The sequence below is a fragment of the Balaenoptera musculus genome, chromosome 18 (genome assembly GCF_009873245.2).
Source record: "Balaenoptera musculus isolate JJ_BM4_2016_0621 chromosome 18, mBalMus1.pri.v3, whole genome shotgun sequence".
In the NCBI taxonomy this organism is placed as follows: domain Eukaryota; kingdom Metazoa; phylum Chordata; class Mammalia; order Artiodactyla; family Balaenopteridae; genus Balaenoptera; species Balaenoptera musculus.
The window spans coordinates 257,688-277,740 of record NC_045802.1 but is presented as its reverse complement, the minus strand read 5'-3'; the positions used below and the strand labels follow the sequence as shown (position 1 = coordinate 277,740).

Genomic DNA, 20,053 nt, shown 5'->3' with positions numbered 1-20,053 from the left:
CTGGTGGTTTTTGTTTTGGAAGGCTGTCAATTATTGACTCAATTTCTTTAAAAGACATAGGCCGAGACTGTTTATTTCTTCTTGTGTGAGTGTTGGCATTTTGTGTCATTTAAGAAACTGGTCTAGTCCATCTAGGTTATCCAATGTGTGGGCATAGTTGTTCACAGTATTCCTTTATCTTTCAATGTTCATTAAATCTCTGCTTTTATTTCTGATATTAGTAATTTGTGTCTTTTTTTTTTTTTTCTTGGCTAGCCAGGCTAGAGGGTTATCAATTTTATCAAACTTTTCAATGAACCAGCTTTAAATCTCATTAATTTTTTTTCTTGAATTCCTATTTTCAGGGATTCACAGATTTCAGCTCTAATTCTTATTATTTCTTTTCTTCTGCTTACTTTGGCTTTTTTCTTTTTCTAATTTCCTAAGGTAGAAACATAGATAATTGATTTTAGACTTTCCTTCTTTTATAATATATGCATTCAATGCAATGAATTTCCCTCTCAGCACTGCTTTAGCTGCATCTCATAAATTTTGTAAGTTGTTTTCATTTTCATTTAGTTCAAAATATTTTAATATTTCTCTTGAGATTTCTTCTTTGACCCATGTGTTATTTAGAAGTTTGCTGTTAAATCTCCATGCATTTTGGGATTTTCCAGTTGTCTTTCTCTTACTGATTTCTAGTTTAACTCTATTGTGGTCTGAGAGCAAACACTGATTCCTATTCTTTTAAATTTAAGGTGTGTTTTATGGCCCAGAATGTGGTCTATCTTGGTGAATATTCCATGTGAGCTTAACAATGTGTATCTTGCTGTTGTTGGGGGAAGAATTCTATAGATGCTAATTATATCCAGTTGATGATGATGTTGTTGAATTCAGTTATGTCCTTACTGATTTTCTGCCAGTTGGATCTGTCCATTTCTGATTGGGGAGGGGGGGGTGTTGAAGTCTCCAACTATGATAGTGGATACACCTATTTCTCCTTGCAGTTCTACTAGTTTTTGCCTCATGTAGTTTGACTCTCTGTTCTTAGGGGCATATTAAGAATTTATTAAGACATTCAGAATTTTATGTCTTCTTGGAAAACTGACCCTTTTTCATTATGTAATGCCCTTCTTCCTTGATAACCTTCCTTGCTTTGAGTCTGTTCTGAAATCATTATAGCTACTCTTTCTTTCTTTTGATTAGTGTTAGCATGGAATATTTTTCTAAGTCCATTTATTTTTAATCTATTTTTATCTTATATCTAACGTGGGTTTCTTACACACAATATATAGTTGGGTGTTGTTTTTTGATCCACTCCAATAATATGGGTCTTTTAACTGGTGCATTTAGACCACTGACCTTCGAAGTGATTATTGACATAGCTGGATTAATATCTAACAAATTTGTTACTGTTTTCTACCTGCTCTTGTTCTTCATTCTTATTTTTGTCTTTCACTGTTTTTCTTCCTCTTGCTGTTTTTTTTGGGGGAGGGATTTTATATGATTCCATTTTCTCTTTCTTAGTGAATCAGTATAGTTAAAAATTTTTTTAGTAGTTGCCCTACAGTTTGCAATAATCACTTACAACTAATCCAAGTCCACTTTCAAATAACACTATACCACTTTATAGACAGTATTAGTACCTTAGAGTAACAAAATAATCCTAACTCCTCCTTCTCATCCCCTGTATTATTGTCATTCATTTCACTTATATATAAGCATACATAAGCATATATATAACTGAAAGCACATGTAACTTAATTATTTACTGCTATTATTACTCTGAACAAACTATCACCTGTTAGAGCAATTAAAAATAAGAAAAATAAAAGTTTTAACTTCACTTATTCCTTTTTCAATTATTTTCTTTATGTAGATCTGAGTTTCTAACCTATATTATTTTCCTTCTCTCTAAAAATTTTCTTTTAACATTTTTTGCAAGGCACATCTACTGGCAACAAATTCTCTCAGTTTTTGCTTCTCTGTTAAAGTCTTCATTTTTCCTTCAGTTTTGAAGGATAATTTTGCAGGGTACAGAATTCTAGGCTGATGGGTTTTTCTCCCTCTCAAGATTTAAAATATTTCAACCCACTCTTTTTTTTTAATTGATTCATTTATTTCTTTATTCAATTAGTATGAAATGAGGGGCTATTCTGGGTGAACCAAAGTGCTAAACTTACACTGTGATTTCTACCCAATTTGCATTGTTCTCTTAGCTGAAAGAGGTGGGGAAAACATTCTTCCTATATCAGTGGCTTCAGCTGCTCAACTTACTTTTCAATAAACAGTTAATTATTATGTCAAAGGTTTTAGGTAAACTTGACTAACGTTGGCAAACAGCACTTGAAAGAAAAGACTGAAAGCAGCTCTTTTGCCCCTTTCCCATTTGCACATTTCTGTTCCCCTCTAACCTTAAAAGAACCTAATTACAGGAATGAGATCACTAGGCAATTTAACCTAACTCCTGACATGTGCTCTTCTGAATGCATACCATGCCCTGTCCAATCCAGTGATTCTTCTTCTAGATGAAAAGAAGAATGAAGAATTAAGCAGTTAAAAATATGGCTAGCTCCCCCCTACCACCAACAGCCTCCCTAAGCAATCCTGCAGGCAGATCACTCGGGCAATATAACATCTGAAGAGAGAGGCAGCCAGCCTGTATGCAATGCAGAATGATGTAGAACCCAGCCTCCTGCCTCGATGATTCACTGAGATTGTTCCCCACATGCCCATTTTCCCCTTTAAAAACTGTCCTGGCTGAGCAGAATCTTAGGAGTTGGTTTCTGGACACAAGTCCACCTTCTCCTCAGATTGCTGGCTTTTCTGATTAAAGCACCTCTCCTTTCTACTGACACTTGCCTCTCAAATTACTGGCTTATGAGTCAACCCACTCTCTTCTGGCTTCTTGCATAGTTTCTGAGGAGAAGCTGGATGTAATTCTTATCTTTGCTCCTCTGTAAGTTAGGTGGTTTATTCCTCTGGCTTCTTTCAGGATTTTTTCTGTAATTTTGACTTCCTGTCATTTGAAATGACAGATGGTTTCTTTTGCATTTATTCTGCTTGGTGTTCTCTGAGCTCCAGGATCTATGGTTTGCTGTTTGACATTAATTTGGGGAAATTCTCAGTAATAATTTTTCTTCTCTCTTCACTTTCTGGTATTTCCATTATCTGTATGTTATACCTTTGTAGCCATCCCACAGTTCTTGGGAATTTGGTTCTGTTTTTTTTCAGTTTTTCTCTTTACTTTTCAGTTTTAGAGGTTTCTATCTATGTATATCCTCTAGTGCAGAGATTTTTTTCCTCAGCTGTGGCCAGTCTACTAACAAGCAAATCAAAGGATCTTCCTTGGTATTTCCATCTCTCTGCTTACATTGCCCATCTGTTCTTTCATGTTGTCTACTTTATCCATTAGAGCCCTTAGCATATTAACCATAGCTGTTTTAAGTTTCTGTTCTGATAACTCTAACATCCCTGCCATGTCTGGTTCTGATGCTTGTTGTGTCTTTCCAAACTGTGTTTCTGCCTTTCAGTATGCCTAATACTTTAAATTTAGATATGACCTATAACATAATATTAGTTTCAGGTATACAATGTAATGATTTGACATTTGCATATATTGCAAAATGATCATGATAAGTCTAGTTAATATCCGTCACCACACAGAGTCACAAAACATTTTTTTCGAGTCAGCTCTACCCACCACCAGAGCCTCCCATCAAGCCTCTTAGAGAGCCTCAACCACCAGAGGGCAGACAGCAGAAGCAAGAAGAACTACAATCCTTCAGCCTGTGGAACAAAAAACCACATTCACAGAAAGACAGACAAGATGAAAAGGCAGAGGGCTATATACCAGATGAAGGAACAAGATAAAACCCCAGAAAAACAACTAAATGAAGTGGAGATAGGCAACCTTCCAGAAAAAGAATTCAGAATAATGATAGTGAAGATAATCCAGGACCTCGGAATAAGAATGGAGGCAAAGATCGAGAGGATGCAAGAAATGTTTAACAAAGACTTAGAAGAATTAAATAACAAACAAACAGAGATGAACAATACAATAACTAAAATGAAAACTACACTAGAAGGAATCAATAGCAGAATAACTGAGGCAGGAGAACAGATAAGTGACTTGGAAGACAGAATGGTCGAATTCACTGCTGCAGAACAGACTAAAGAAAAAACAATGAAAAGAAATGAAGACAGCCTAAGAGACCTCTGGGACAACATTAAACGCAACAACATTCGCATTATAGGGGTCCCAGAAGGAGAAGAGAGAGAGAAAGGACCAGAGAAAATATTTGAAGAGATTATAGTCGAAAACTTCCCTAACATGGGAAAGGAAATAGCCACCCAAGTCCAGGAAGCGCAGAGAGTCCCAGGCAGGATAAACCCAAGGAGAAACACACCGAGACACATATTAATCAAATTGGCAAAAATTAAAGACAAAGAAAAATTATTGAAAGCAGCAAAGGAAGAATGACAAATAACATACAAGGGAACTCCCATAAGGTTAACAGCTGATTTCTCAGCAGAAACTCTACAAGCCAGAAGGGAGTGGCATGATATACTTAAAGTGATGAAAGGGAAGAACTTACAACCAAGATTACTCTACCTGGCAAGGATCTCATTTAGATTTGATGGAGAAATCAAAAGCTTTACAGACAAGCAAAATCTAAGAGAATTCAGCACCACCAAACCAGCTCTACAACAAATGCTAAAGGAACTTCTTTAAGTGGGAAACACAAGAGAAGAAAAAGCACCTAGAAAAAGAAACCCAAAACAATTAAGAAAATGGTCATAGGAACATACATATCGATAATTACCTTAAACATGAATGAATTAAATGCTCCAACCAAAAGACACAGGCTTGCTGAATGGATACAAAAACAAGACCCATATATATATGCTGTCTACAAGAGACCCACTTCAGACCTAGGGATACATACAGACTAAAAGTGAGGGGATGGAAAAAGATATTCCATGCAAATGGAAATCAAAAGAAAGCTGGAGTAGCTATACTCATATCAGATAAAATAGACTTTAAAATAAAGAATGTTACAAGAGACAAGGAAGGACACTACATAATGATCAAGGGCTCAATCCAAGAAGAAGATATAACAATTATAAATATATATGCACCCAACATAGGAGCACCTCAATACATAAGGCAACTGCTAACAGCTATAAAAGAGGAAATCGACAGTAACACAATAAAAGTGGGGGACTTTAACACCTCACTTACACCAATGGACAGATCATCCAAAATGAAAATAAGTAAGGAACCAGAAGCTTTAAATGACACAATAGACCAGATAGATTTAATTGATATTTATAGGACATTCCATCCAAAAACAGCAGATTACACTTTCTTCTCAAGTGCGCACGGAACGTTCTCCAGGATAGATCACATCTTGGGTCACAAATCAAGCCTCAGTAAATTTAAGAAAATTGAAATCATATCAAGCATCTTTTCTGACTACAACGCTATGAGATTAGAAATGAATTACAGGGGAAAAAAATGTAAAAAACACACACACACATGGAGGCTAAACAATACGTTACTAAATAACCAAGAGATCACTGAAGAAATCAAAGAGGAAATCAAAAAATACCTAGAGACAAATGACAATGAAAACACGACGATCCAAAACCTATGGGATGCAGCAAAAGCAGTTCTAAGAGGGAAGTTTATAGCTATACAAGCCTACCTAAAGAAACAAGAAAAATCTCAAGTAAACAATCTAACCTTACACCTAAAGGAACTAGAGAAAGAAGAACAAACAAAACCCAAAGTTAGCAGAAGGAAAAATATCATAAATATCAGAGCGGAAATAAATGAAATAGAAACAAAGAAAACAATAGCAAAGATCAATAAAACTAAAAGCTGGTTCTTTGAGAAGATAAACAAAATTGATAAACCATTAGCCAGACTCATCAAGAAAAAGAGGGAGAGGACTCAAATCAATAAAATAAGAAATGAAAAAGGAGAAGTTACAACAGACACTGCAGAAATACAAAGCATCCTAAGAGACTACTACAAGCAACTCTATGCCAATAAAATGGACAACCTGGAAGAAATGGACAAATTCTTGGAAAGGTATAACCTTCCAAGACTGAACCAGGAAGAAACAGAAAACATGAACAGACCAATCACAAGTAATGAAACTGAAACTGTGATTAAAAATCTTCCAACAAACAAAAGTCCAGGACCAGATGGCTTCACAGGTGAATTCTATCAAACAGTTAGAGAAGAGCTAACACCCATCCTTCTCAAACTCTTCCAAAAAGTTGCAGAGGCAGGAACACTCCCAAACTCATTCTATGAGGCCACCATCACCCTGATACCAAAACCAGACAAAGATACTACCAAAAAAGAAAATTACAGACCAATATCACTGATGAATATAGACGCAAAAATCCTCAACGAAATACTAGCAAACAGAATCCAACAACACATTAAAAGGATCATAAACCACGATCAAGTGGGATTTATCCAGGGATGCAAGGATTCTTCAATATATGCAAATCAATCAATGTGATACAGCATATTAACAAATTGAAGAATAAAAACCATATGATCATCTCAGTAGATACAGAAAAAGCTTTTGACAAAATTCAACACCCATTTATGATAAAAACTCTCCAGAAAGTGGGCATAGAGGGAACCTACCTCAACATAATAAAGGCCATATATGACAAACCCAGAGCAAACATCATTCTCAATGGTGAAAAACTGAAAGCATTTCCTCTAAGATCAGGAAGGAGACAAGGATGTCCACTCTCACGGCTATTATTCAACATAGTTTTGGAAGTCCTAGCCACGGCAATCAGAGAAGAAAAAGAAATAAAAGGAATACAAATGGGAAAAGAAGAAGTAAAACTGTCACTGTTTGCAGATGACATGATACTATACACAGAGAATCCTAAAAATGCCACCAGAAAACTGCTAGAGCTAATCAATGAATTTGGTAAAGTTGCAGGATACAAAATTAATGCACAGAAATCTCTTGCATTCCTATACACTAATGATGAAAAATCTGAAAGAGAAATTATGGAAACACTCCCGTTTACCGCTGCAACAAAAAGAATAAAATACCTAGGAATAAACCTACCTAGGGAGACAAAAGACCTGTATGCAGAAAACTGTAAGACACTGATGAAAGAAATTAAAGATGATACCAACAGATGGAGAGATATACCATGTTCTTGGATTGGAAGAATCAATATTGTGAAAATGACTATACTACCCAAAGCAATCTACAGATTCAATGCAATCCCTATCAAATTACCAATGGCATTTTTTATGGAACTAGAACAAATCATCTCAAAATTTGTATGGAGACACAAAAGACCCCGAGTAGCCAAAGCAGTCTTGAGGGAAAAAAATGGAGCTGGAGGAATCAGACTCCCTGACTTCAGACTATACTACAAAGCTACAGTAATCAAGACAATATGGTACTGGCACAAAAACAGAAACATAGATCAATGGAACAAGATAGAAAGCCCAGAGATAAACCCACGCACCTATGGTCAACTAATCTATGACAAAGGAGGCAAAGATATACAATGGAGAAAAGACAGTCTCTTCAATAAGTGGTGCTGGGAAAACTGGACAGCTAGCTACATGTAAAACAATGAAATTAGAATACTCCCTAACACCATACACAAAAATAAACTCAAAATGGATTTGAGACCTAAATGTACGACCGGACACTATAAAACTCTTAGAGGAAAACATAGGAAGAACACTCTTTGACATAAATCACAGCAAGATCTTTTTTGATCCACCTCCTAGAGTAATGGAAATAAAAACAAAAATAAACAGATGGGACCTAATGAAACTTCAAAGCTTTTGCACAGCAAAGGAAACCATAAACAAGACGAAAAGACAACCCTCAGAATGGGAGAAAATATTTGCAAACGAATCAACGGACAAAGGATTAATCTCCAAAATATATAAACAGCTCATGCAGCTCAGTATTAAGGAAACAAACAACCCAACCCAAAAATGGGCAGAAGACCTAAATAGACATTTCTCCAAGGAAGACATACAGATGGCCAAGAAGCACATGAAAAGATGCTCAACATCACTAATTATTAAAGGAATGCAAATCAAAACTACAATGAGGTATCACCTCACACCAGTTAGAATGGGCATCATCAGAAAATCTACAAACAACAAATGCTGGAGAGGGTGTGGAGAAAAGGGAACCCTCTTGCACTGTTGGTGGGAATGTAAATTGATACAGCCACTATGGAGAACAATATGGAGGTTCCTTAAAAAACTAAAAATAGAACTACCATATGACCCAGCAATCCCACTACTGGGCATATACCCAGAGAAAACCGTAATTCAAAAAGACACATGCACCCCAATGTTCATTGCAGCACTATTTACAATAGCCAGGTCATGGAAGCAACCTAAATGCCCATCGACAGACTAATGGATAAAGAAGTTGTGGTACATATATACAATGGAATATTACTCAGCCATAAAAAGAAACGAAACTGAGTCATTTGTTGAGATGTGGATGGATCTAGAGACTGTCATACAGAGTGAAGTAAGTCAGAAACAGAAAAACAAATATCGTATATTAACGCATGTATGTGGAACCTAGAAAAATGGTACAGATGAACCGGTTTGCAGGGCAGAAGTTGAGACACAGATGTAGAGAACAAACGTATGGACACCAAAGGGGGAATACCGCGGTGGGGTGGGGATGGTGGTGTGCTGAATTGGGCGATTGGGATTGACGTGTATACACTGATGTGTAATAAATTGATGACTGATTAAAAAAAAATTTTTTTTTCATGTGATGAGAACGTTTAACATCTACTCTTTTAGCACCTCTCACATGTACATGATTATTAATTATAGTTGCCATGCTGCACAGCATATCTCCATGAATTATTTATTTTAGAGTTGGAACTTTGTACTTTTTAATGCCCTTCACCCATTTTTCCCATCCTGCCTCTGACAATCACCAATCTGTTCTCTATATCTCAATTTTTGTTGTTTATTTTTTAGATCCCACACAAAGGGAGATCATTAGGTATTTGTCTTTCTCTGTCTGACTTATTTCACTTAGCATAATGCCTTCAAGGTCTATGCCATCCATGTTTTCACAAATCACAAGATTTCCTTTTTTATGACTGAATAACATTCCATTATATATATATATATATATACACACACACACATACATACACACATACACACACACACACCACAATTTCTTTATCCATTCATCCATTAATGGACACTTAGGTTGCTTCCGTATTTTGGCTATTGTAAATAATGCTGCAATGAACATGGGGGAGCATATTATCTTTTCAAGTTAGTGTTCCTGTTTTCTTTAGATAAACACCCAGACGTGGAATAACTTGGTCATACAGTAGTTCTATTTTTAATTTTCTGAGGATCTTCCATACTGTCTTCCACAGTGGCTGCATCAATTCACCGTATCAACAGCATATGAGAGTTCTCTATGCTCCACATCCTCACCAACGCTTGTTACTGGTTGTCTTTTTGATAACAGCCGTCTAACAGGTATGAGGTGATATCTCACTGTGATTTTGATTTGCATTTCCCTGATGATTAGTGATGTTGAGCATCTCTGCGTGTGCCTGCTGGCCATTTGCATTTCCTCTTTGGAAAAACGTCTATTCAGTTCTTCTGCCCATTTTAAAATCAGGTTGTTTGTTTAATTTTTATTGGGGTATAGGTGATTTACAATGTTGTGTTAGTTTCAGGTTGTTTTTTTGATGTTGAGTCGTATGAGCTGTTTATATTATAAACAGCTGTTTATATTATTTATATTGTATGAGCTGTTGAATATTAATCCCTTATCAGTCAGATTATTTGCAAATATTTTCTCCCATTCAGTAGATTGTTTTGTCAATGGTTTCCTTCTCTGTGCAAAAGCAGGGTGGGGGGGCTACTCTTCATTGCGGTGCGCAGGCTTCTCATTGCGGTGGCTTCTCTTGTTGCGGAGCATGGGTTCTAGGTAAGTGGGCTTCAGTAGTTGTGGCTTGCAGGCTCAGCAGTTGTGGCTCGCAGGCTCTAGAGCACAGGCTCAGTAGTTGTGGCGCATGGGCTTAGTTGCTCCACGGCATGTGGGATCTTCCCAGACCAGGGCTTGAACCCGTGTACCCTGCATTGGCAGGCAGATTCTTAACCACTGTGCCACCAGGGTAGCCCCTATTTTTGCTTTTATTTCCCTTTGTTTTAGGAGACAGATCCAAAATATATTGCTGCAATTTACATCATAGTGTTCTGCCTATGTTTTCCTCTAGGAGTTTTATAGTATCCAGTCTTACATTTAGGTCTATAATCCACTGTGACTTTACTTTTGTATACGGTGTTAGGGAATGTTTTTAATTTCATTCTTTTACACGTAGCTCTCCAGTTTTCCCAGCACCACTTACAGAAGAGACTGTCTTTTCTCCAATGTATATTTTTGCCTCCTTTGTCACAGATTGACCTTAATTGGGTTTATTTCTGGGCTTGAGTTTCATGAGTTCTTTATATATTTTGGATATCAACCCCTTGTCAGATATATGATTTAGAAATATTTTCTTCCATTCAGTACGTTGCTTTTTCATTTTGTTGGTTTCCTTTGCTGTGCATAAGCTTTTTAGTTCAATGTAGTCCACCTTGTTAAATTTCATTTTTGTTGCCTTTGCTTTTGGTGTCACATCCAAAAAATTATCACCAATACCTATGTATATCAAGGAACTTATTGGCTATGTTTTCTTCTAGGAGTTTTATGGCTTCAGGTCTTATGTTCAAGTCTTTATAATCTATTTTGAGTTAATTTTTGTGTACTGTTTAAGACAGTGGTCTACTTTCATTCTTTTGCATGTGGCTGTCCAGTTTTCCCAACACCATTTATTGAAGAGACTGTCCTATCCGTACTGTATATTCCTGGCTTTGTCATAAATTAATTGTTCACATGTGCGTAGGTTTATTTCTAGGCTGTCTATTCTATTCCATTGATCTATGCATCTTTTTTTTTATGCCAATATCATACTCTTTTGTAATTTTTTCTTGATAGCCAGACATGTACTGTGTAAAAGGAACTGCTATAAATGGGCCTTCAGTAATGTGGTAGGAAGGTGTGGCGGGAGGGGAAACGTTCTACAGTCTTATGATTACGTCTCCGTCTTTCATTGAGACTATGCTTTCAGACTGTGAACTTCACAAGTGTTTCTCAGTTTTTTGCTCTACTCCCTAAAGTGGGAAAGGATGATATAGTGAGCTGGAGTTGGGTCTTTTTCCAATGTAGAAAGCTAGAGTTAACTGGAATTGGGTAATTTCCTTTCCCCCAGGTTGATTAGGCTCTGATAATACCCCAGATGCTTAGGCCCTGCTTAACTACTGTCTCCTGAGTGCAAGCTTTATTAAGAAAAACAGAATGCTCCAGCATATTTCAAAATGGTTCCTTTTCTCCTTCACCTGCTGGAAGCATCTCTGATATTTATGTGAGATCCTGGTCAAGCTCTTGGAGATAAATCTCGTAGAACTGTGTGGAACCTTCTGATGACTGGGTTCCCTGGAGTTTTTGCCTCTCAGAGTTGTCCACACTAAATTCCAGCAATTCTTGGGAATTCCCTGGCAGTCCAGTGGTTAAGACTCCAGGCTCTCACTGCCGAGGGCCCGGGTTCAACCCCCGGTTGGGGAACTAAGATCCCACAAGCCATGTGGTGTGGCCAAAAAAAAAAAAAAATCCAGCAATTCTTCCATTAAAGTTCTGGTCGTCAGTCTCTGCTCCCATAAGCTGTGACTCCCTATATTCACCTGACTCTCTAACTGTTGGGGCAGTGGTTTGCCCTTTGTACTCCCTCTCTTACCGATACAAGAAGAATAACAGATTTTTCAGTTTGTTCAGCTTTTTACTTGCTGTTAGGATGGTGTGGCAACTTCAAAGCTTCTTAAATGTGGATCCAGAAACTAGAAGTCCTCAACAGTCCATTTTTTAAAATGCTTTAATTTTGATAATTCAGTTTCTAAATTGTTTCAAGAATAAGGAATGTCAATAAGTTACTTCTGTTACCCCAATTTAATGAAATTAACATATCACTGTTTAATTGGGCTGTCTTGGCAGTCAGCATTAAAAAAATGAAATAGAATTGAATAAAAAATATCTGAGTACATTACAGGTAGTTAGGGTAAGTACAATTACACGTAATGTCTATTTCTTAATGTGGATCATAGGATAACCTTGAAAGATATCAGGTTAAGGAATGAAAAATTTATTGTGTATACTTGAAGTGCACAGGAAAAAAATAAAAAATGATGATTAAAATATCAAAATACTCTCAAATTTAAAAAACAGAGATATTAGAAAGTATGAAAAAAATATAGTTCACCACTATCTTATTTGGATCCTATATATGTAAAGATTATGAATTATAATAACTTAATGAAAATTGAATTTCAATTTACTTTTATATTAAAAAAGTTATCTGAACAATTCAAATGTATGTGAAAATACTCATTTGCATATAAACACATGAATCTGTTGAGTATCCATATACCTAAATACTAACCCAAAATTTGAAACCATCTTACTTCTATTAAAAACCTATGAAGGGCTTCCCTGGTGGCGCAGTGGCTGAGAATCCGCCTGCCAACGCAGGGGACATGGGTTCAATCCCTGGTCTGGGAAGATCCCACATGCTGCAGAGCAACTAAGCCCCGTGCACTACAACTACTGAGCCTGTGCTCTAGAGCCCACGAGCCACAACTACTGAGCCCGCGTGCTGCAATTACTGAAGCCCACACACCTAGAGCCTGTGTTCTGCAACAAGAGAAGCCACCACAGTAAGAAGCCACCACAGTAAGAAGACTGCACACCTCAACAAAGAGTAGTCCCCACTCGCGGCAACTAGAGAAACCCCGTGTGCAGCAGCAAAGACCCAACACAGCCAAAAATAAATAAATTAAATAAATAAAATTTTTTTAAAAACCTATGAAAATAAATAAATGTATATGTATAACTAAATCACTTTGCTGTACACCTGAAGCTAACACAACATTGTAAATCAACCATACTGCAATAAAAAATTTTAAAAATAAAAATAAAAGCTACCTTCCAGGAAAAAAAAAAACAACCTTGTAAAGTCTGTATTCCAGCACAAAAAGCACAAGGCTTAGATCAGAAATTTTGGAATCAGATGCTTAGATATGAATTCCAGTACCACCACCCACTGACATGTTGACCTCGGGGACATCACTGAACATGAGTTTCAATTTTTTTACTGGTAAAATGGGAATAGTAATCTACATCTATGATAGTTGGAAACAAATAAGAAAATACGAACGGGCATATGTGAAAAAAGCTTAGAAACCTGAAGTGCTACGTTATTGTCAGATATCATCATCAAATAGATAATAATCTCCTGTGCAAGTATTAACAAAAGACTTTTCTTCTTAATTTTTCCACCCCTCCTAAAACCAAAATCTTCACAGGCTGAATGTCTCTTGATTTCATTGCTATACTTAAAGTACAATGTAAATGGAGGCATTTTCCATCTATATTTTTATATACACATATTTTCAAAGTACAGCTGACCCTTGAACAACACAGGTTTAAACTATGAGGGTCCACTTACACATGGATTTTTTCAGTAAAAACCTACTACAGCACTACGCGATCGACAGCTGACTGAATCCGCGACACAGAACCGTGGACATGGAAGAATGATATAAATTATACTCAGGTCGGCTACACAGAGTGTCGGCTCCCCAGCCCTAGTGCTGTTCAAGGGTCAACTGTATGCAGCTCTTTCTGAAGATTTTAGATGAAACTCAAGTACTATTCTTAGTATTCTGGAAAGGGTAAATTAACCTTAATGTGAAAGGTTAAATTAAGGGGTCCCATAAACAAATTTACTAAGGAGATATAGAATATACTGGAAAATAAGTTGTTTTACTTAGCATCATGCACACAAATAAGGCTGCCAATTACAAATAAGTGGCACCATTAAAGTTTCAGTGGTAAAAATCCCTATCTGGAAATATTTCTTTGTTATTCAGGTTAATAAATATACTTGAAAATAAAGAGGAATTCTAATTACAAATAAACATATAATGCATCTAAGTGATTCTCCTACATGAATGAACTCATTAAAAGATGTTTTAATCAAAATTTCATGTATTTGAACTTGAAAGACCTCTTAATGTTATAGCACTTAGCCTTAAGATAGTCACAAAAGAATTTCAGACTCACCCTGATAGTGCCGCCAATGACTTCCATTACTTTGCCTCGATACCACAAAGTATCTGATCCCCTTACTGCACAAGCTTCTCCCTTTCTCCAGAAATAAGGCTCCAAAAGACCAAGGCATTTTAAATTACTCTGAATTTCATTCATCATTTTTATTAGTTCAAATTCTGAAGAAATTATTAAAAATAGAAAGCATTTAGGAAAAATTCCCTACCATTTTCAAATGAAGTCATCATCAAACTTTAGTAACTTCATCACTTAGATAACATTAAAAGGAATTAAAAATCAGTCCCCGGGGCTTCCCTGGTGGTGCAGTGGTTGAGAATCCGCCTGCCAATGCAGGGGACATGGGTTCGAGACCTGGTCTGGGAAGATCCCACATGCCGCGGAGCGGCTGGGCCCGTGAGCCACAACTACTGAGCCTTCGCGTCTGGAGCCTGTGCTCCGCAACAGGAGAGGCCGCGATAGTGAGAGGCCCGCGCGCCGCGATGGGGAGTGGCCCCCGCTCGCCGCAACTGGAGAAAGCCCTCGCACAGAAATGAAGATCCAACACAGCCAAAAATAAATAAATAAATAAATAAATTTAAAATTACCTTTCTAAAAAAAAAAAAAAATCAGTCCCCACATAATAGAGCTTTAATAAAAATCTAATTTAGTCAATAGCTTCATTATGTTTCGAAACATACTACTGACTAACAACATGTAAATTATTATTCTGATCTATGGTTACAGACGCAAGCATTATTTTGGAAGTGCAAGAATCATTAAAAGCTCTTTGTTATTTGATGCTTAGATACAGCATCGTGCTGCGGGTATAATATTAAAACTCTAATATTGCTACTTCCTGCTAATTGGCTCATTATTTCCACAGTAAATTTATATGCCCGTAACTGATGCCAGAGAGGGCAAGCTCTGGTGTCAGTTCCTATAACAGTTCTACTACTTTAGTTGCGAGCTCCTGGGCATAAGCCTCAGTCTGTTCCTCTGTAAACTGGGTGTAATAGTGCTAGCCCACATTATCAGTATTGCAGGGGATTGGAAGTAAGGCATCTGGCAACCAGTTCTAGCTATGATTATTTACACACGTCAAGCAAAGTTTCTGGATTAAGTACTGTTGCTAGAGGTCTGAAACACTACTCACTTCTAGAATAGCCAATTACACAGATTTAGTCTGGTTTTCAAATTAAAAAACAGTATTTAGCAGATCAACACATGAGACAAAAATTTCAACAAATTCGTAGCCCCCATACCCCTATCCGTAGGTGGACTTACTATGAAGCTAACGGAGCTTAAGTCCCGTGAAAGCTAGAGCTGCTGTGAGTCATCAAGTGTCCTGGACACACTCAGGTTGTAGAAAGGAACCGTTAGTACATAAGCTAAAGAGATCTCAGGAAGGACCTGAATCTCAAATGGCCCTGACTCTCCAGTCATTTGTTGTGACTTCTTTTCTCACTTTTAAACGAATACAAACGTTTGTATTCTTTTTTCTTAGAGAGCCTCCAAACTTGTAAAACTGGAACCTGTCCCCCCATGCTTATCTTAGGCCCAATGTTTATCCATTCCCAATGTCTCAATAAATGATTTTCATGTGCTAGGCACTGTGCAAAGCACTTTTCATGCATTATTTCATTTAAACCTCACAACAACTCAGTGAGAAAGAGGTTCAGAAGGTTAAATATCTGCCCAAGGAATTTCAATCCATGTGTATTTTACTAGAGATATTCCCTTCCAATTAAAATTCTCCAGTAGTAAAAGCGACCACTTTTACAGAATACTGCATAATGTGAAAGATCTTACCTGATAATTTAGGTACCACAAATATAGTTCCATCATCACCGATGCAGCTGACTACTGCCTCAAATACTTTCTCGTTAGGAATAGCTGGTGGTTTATAGCATCCAGTGGTTCTTGGTTCTAGAATTTTCTCCTTAAATTCAGACACCTTGTGTTCACTGAGAATATCAGCAGCTTTTTTGTCAGGGTCAGCGTTCATTTTAATACACTTAGTAACCACTGACTCTCCTTGTACCAGTGGGATTTCCAGAGACTTCTGGGATAATGAATGGCTGTTACCTAATTTATTAGGTCTGCAACATGCAAAAAAGAATATATCTAACCATGAGCAAATAAAAAAATTCTGGGAAAACAATATAAAAAGAATCCTTCAAATATACTTGAAGGATTAGTCTAGTCTAATTAGTCTAGGATATCCTAGTCTAATTTGTTACATAAAAATGAGCATTCTTTAAGTTATAATGAAAATTATGTTAAATTATGCATGAGCTTGATGATAATAAAGCAATATAATTTCACTTAAATGCATTAAATTACTATCCCATATTTACATGCTAGTCTCTCTTAAAATCTTCTATTAAGTATATCCCAAGTATCATACCATTAACTAGATGTTATTGGGAAATACAACAGCTTCAAGTTGATTCTAATTTAGCCCAAAGACAGATCATACATGTGGCAAGTTATCAACATTCATAAAGTAATACAAAGATAATGAGTCCCTTAAAAAATGTGGTTTTTCCATACTATTCAGATATTAAGTGTTAGTGGTAACATGCTATATTCATTCATAATCGCTTTACTTCCTGTTATTCCCTTCCAATTAAAAAACATGCCTATAAAAAAACCTAGAAGGAAATATTAACATTGTTTATGTTAGAAAAATTATGGCAGATTTTTGTTTCTTCCACTTTCCTGTATTTTCTTTCAAAAGGAAATGAGCACTGATAAGATAACAGCTGCATAATTCCTCAACTGACACTGCTCCCTCATCACCCCCAGCCTTGAGGTAGTAGTTTTAGTGCCAGAAAAGTAGAAAACAACATTAAATTAGTGGCAGATATTGTTAGTTAATATAAACTTGCCCAGCATTTTTCACTTTAACATTTCTTTCAGCGGAGAACTGTGTTAGCCTGAAGTCAGTGAATGCAGGCCTAGATGCAGAGCCTGGCTGCCTGCCAAGGCCCGGGCAGTGAAGTCAGCATCTACCACACCTGGCCAACTACCTCGGGTTCCGTATTATTTCTGATCTCTCATTCTCCTTCCACTTCATCAAGATTGGGGTCCTGATCCAAATAAGGTAAGGTATAATAATCTGAGATAAAAGAAGAGATCTGGCCATGTATGGTAGAAGGTGACCACTTGGAACATGTATCTGCAATTCTAATATACCTCTACCTCTAGAAGGAAAAAGATAAAAAGAGGAAACCAGGGCTACAGTTATATCCTGATCCTTCTCCCCTTGGACCAAAGGTATTTAAACCCCAAATTTAGTATCAGAAAGGATCTTTACATGTAAGTATTGTTCAATTACTTTTTTTGCTACTCATTTGCTACCTATATCACACAAATATATTTTGGTATATACCTACCAGAATTTCCAACATAAAGCTTAAACATTTCTGCCTAAGCAAATGAGGCCAAAGGGTTCAGATCTGGTACCCACTGTGTAATTCTCTTTTCCTTTGGTTTAAAGTGTATTGATAAATGCCAGAGCAAAGGGGAAAGTATAAAGGCAAAAATGTCTAGGGATTTAAACATTTAGCAATTCTGAATGAATTTACTTCTAAGCTGGCTCCTCAGGATTAGGTTATAAATCATTTTTAAGAGCAAACAAGAGGCAATTCAGGTCTGAGCACACACAGATACGAAGATTTACGCAGGCAAATAAGAAGCCTCCATCACAAAATGATGTTTTAAAAAAATAGTCTATACCTTGTTTCTCTCAAAGCCAAACCCTTTTTAATCAAATATTTGGAAACATCAACACACTCTCCTTTGTCATCTCTGCAGAAAATTTTCACAGGTAATGGCCATGTTGTGTTGTTTTCCTGCAGTGATTTAAGAGCAGAGTAAATATGAGACACAAAAACGCAACTTCGTATAAACATTACACTTTTCACAGGTATTCCCTCCACATTTCTCCATGCCAGAAAGAAAAATTCCCAACCAAGTAATTTTGATATCGGAACATATCAGAGAGAAAACAGCATGGAAGACAGTCAACAGAGAAAGACAGTTGTTTTGTGAAGTCTATCAGGAAGACTTCACTGTCCAGGTGAAAAATACCAAGTGGAGGAGAAAAAAGGACGACTGAAAACTTTGTTTTCCATCCCAGATTGGGGAGGGAGGAAAGCATCCTCAATTACAAGTTCTCTACTCTCCTGAATTCTTTGTAATTATAGAACTAAAATATATTTTCACAGGTGTGCCTTTTTTCTCCTGTGAAAAGCCAAAGAAAGAACTACAAAATGTATATTCTGTTTTATATGGAATTATAAAAATGGGGGAAGTACACAAAGAAAAAATTAACATGGAAAGAATTACTTACAAGAAAATTCTAATCATTAATGCAATAAAATGTATCAAATTAGAAAAAAGTTAAGGAGACAAGGAATATTTCTTAGTGTTCTGAAAGGACATGTCCTATATATGTATCCTCTTCTCAAATCGGCACTCATACAAACACCTTTTATGATGTACAGTTAATATGATTTCACTAGAAGCCTAACTACCAATTTGTAAAGAATATCAAAGGCTTCAGAACTGCACTCTAGCATACATACCTTCTGGTTTTTAATATGCAAATTATAAACTCAAGAATATTAGTTTAGAAAAGTTTTGATTCACTCATATAATCATTTACAGTACATATCTATTATGAAACAGGAGTTACAGTGTTTTTTATTGGCCAGGTCGTGCGGCTTGCAGGATCTTAGTTCCCTGACCAAGGATAGAACCTGGGCCCTTGGCAGTGAAAGCATGGAGTCCTAACCACTGGACTGCCAGCAAATTCCCAAACAGGCGTGATAACTTGAAGACCAAAAAAAGGTTGCAAAAAAATATCCAAACAGGGAATTCCCTGACGGTCCAGTGGTTAGGACTCCACGCTTCCACTGCAGGGGGCACAGGTTCGATCCCTGGTCGGGGAACTAAGATCCCACATGCCACACAGCCAAAAAAAAAATCCAAACAGCTTACTATTATTTTCTCAACAAAATAAATGGTCTTGTAGAAAATGTCAATGAAATAACCAGTACACATCTACTGCACCTGTTCACACACCTGTATGATGATGGTTGCTACGGCTCCAGTGAGGTACAGTGAGAGACAGTCACAGGCTGTCGCTGTCCACTTGTCACTCCCACCAGCTGGTCTAAAACAAAAAATGACAACCTGTTTTATAACAAATAGCATAGGATATAGAAACATAAAAGAACCATCATATACAAATACATGTGAACCAACTACATATGTAGTGAGAAGTCAATTTAAACATGGCTTTGTATTAGTCTCACAATTTTCTTCCCCATTTTCATAGCCTTTTATTCATCCCTCTATTCTAGCTACGGCCCAAGTTACATGCTAAGTTATTTATGTACATCTGTTCTGAAGCTACACTGAGAACTCTTTAAAAAGTAGATGTGTTTTAAGTTTTTTAAAGCTATTATATACACTTTTAATATATGCTAACTACACTATAAACTCAGAGAGCAGGGATAATGTATTGTGTGTTATGTGTACACACATTTGATTCTTGAACAATGTGGGGGTCAGGGGTGCTGACCCCCCGTGCAGTCAGAAACCTGTGTGTAACTTCACGATCGGCCCTGCATATCTGTAGTTCTGCATCCAGATACAACCAACCACGGACATGTAGTGCCATAGTATGTATTTACCATTTACGTATAAGAGGACCTGTGCAGTTCAAACCTGAGTGAAGGGTCATCTGTATATTATGTGTTGTATGTGTCATGTCCATCACATCTCCAATGCCTAGGACAGTGCCCAGCTCACAGAAGGCACGCCAAAAACATTTAATGGAA

General features: G+C 36.9%; 1 protein-coding gene across 1 annotated transcript in view; it reads right to left on the bottom strand.

Annotated features, from left to right (window-relative positions):
- Positions 1-20,053, bottom strand: part of RNF17 (ring finger protein 17) — a 121,234-nt gene that overhangs the window by 17,567 nt on the left and 83,614 nt on the right. The window contains exons 23-26 of the mRNA XM_036832032.1: positions 19,293-19,383; positions 17,943-18,058; positions 16,011-16,300; positions 14,217-14,380 (exon numbers count right to left, since the gene is read on the bottom strand). Of these exons, the coding sequence (XP_036687927.1) occupies positions 14,217-14,380; positions 16,011-16,300; positions 17,943-18,058; positions 19,293-19,383 (661 nt within the window). The remainder of the gene's footprint in view (positions 1-14,216; positions 14,381-16,010; positions 16,301-17,942; positions 18,059-19,292; positions 19,384-20,053) is intronic.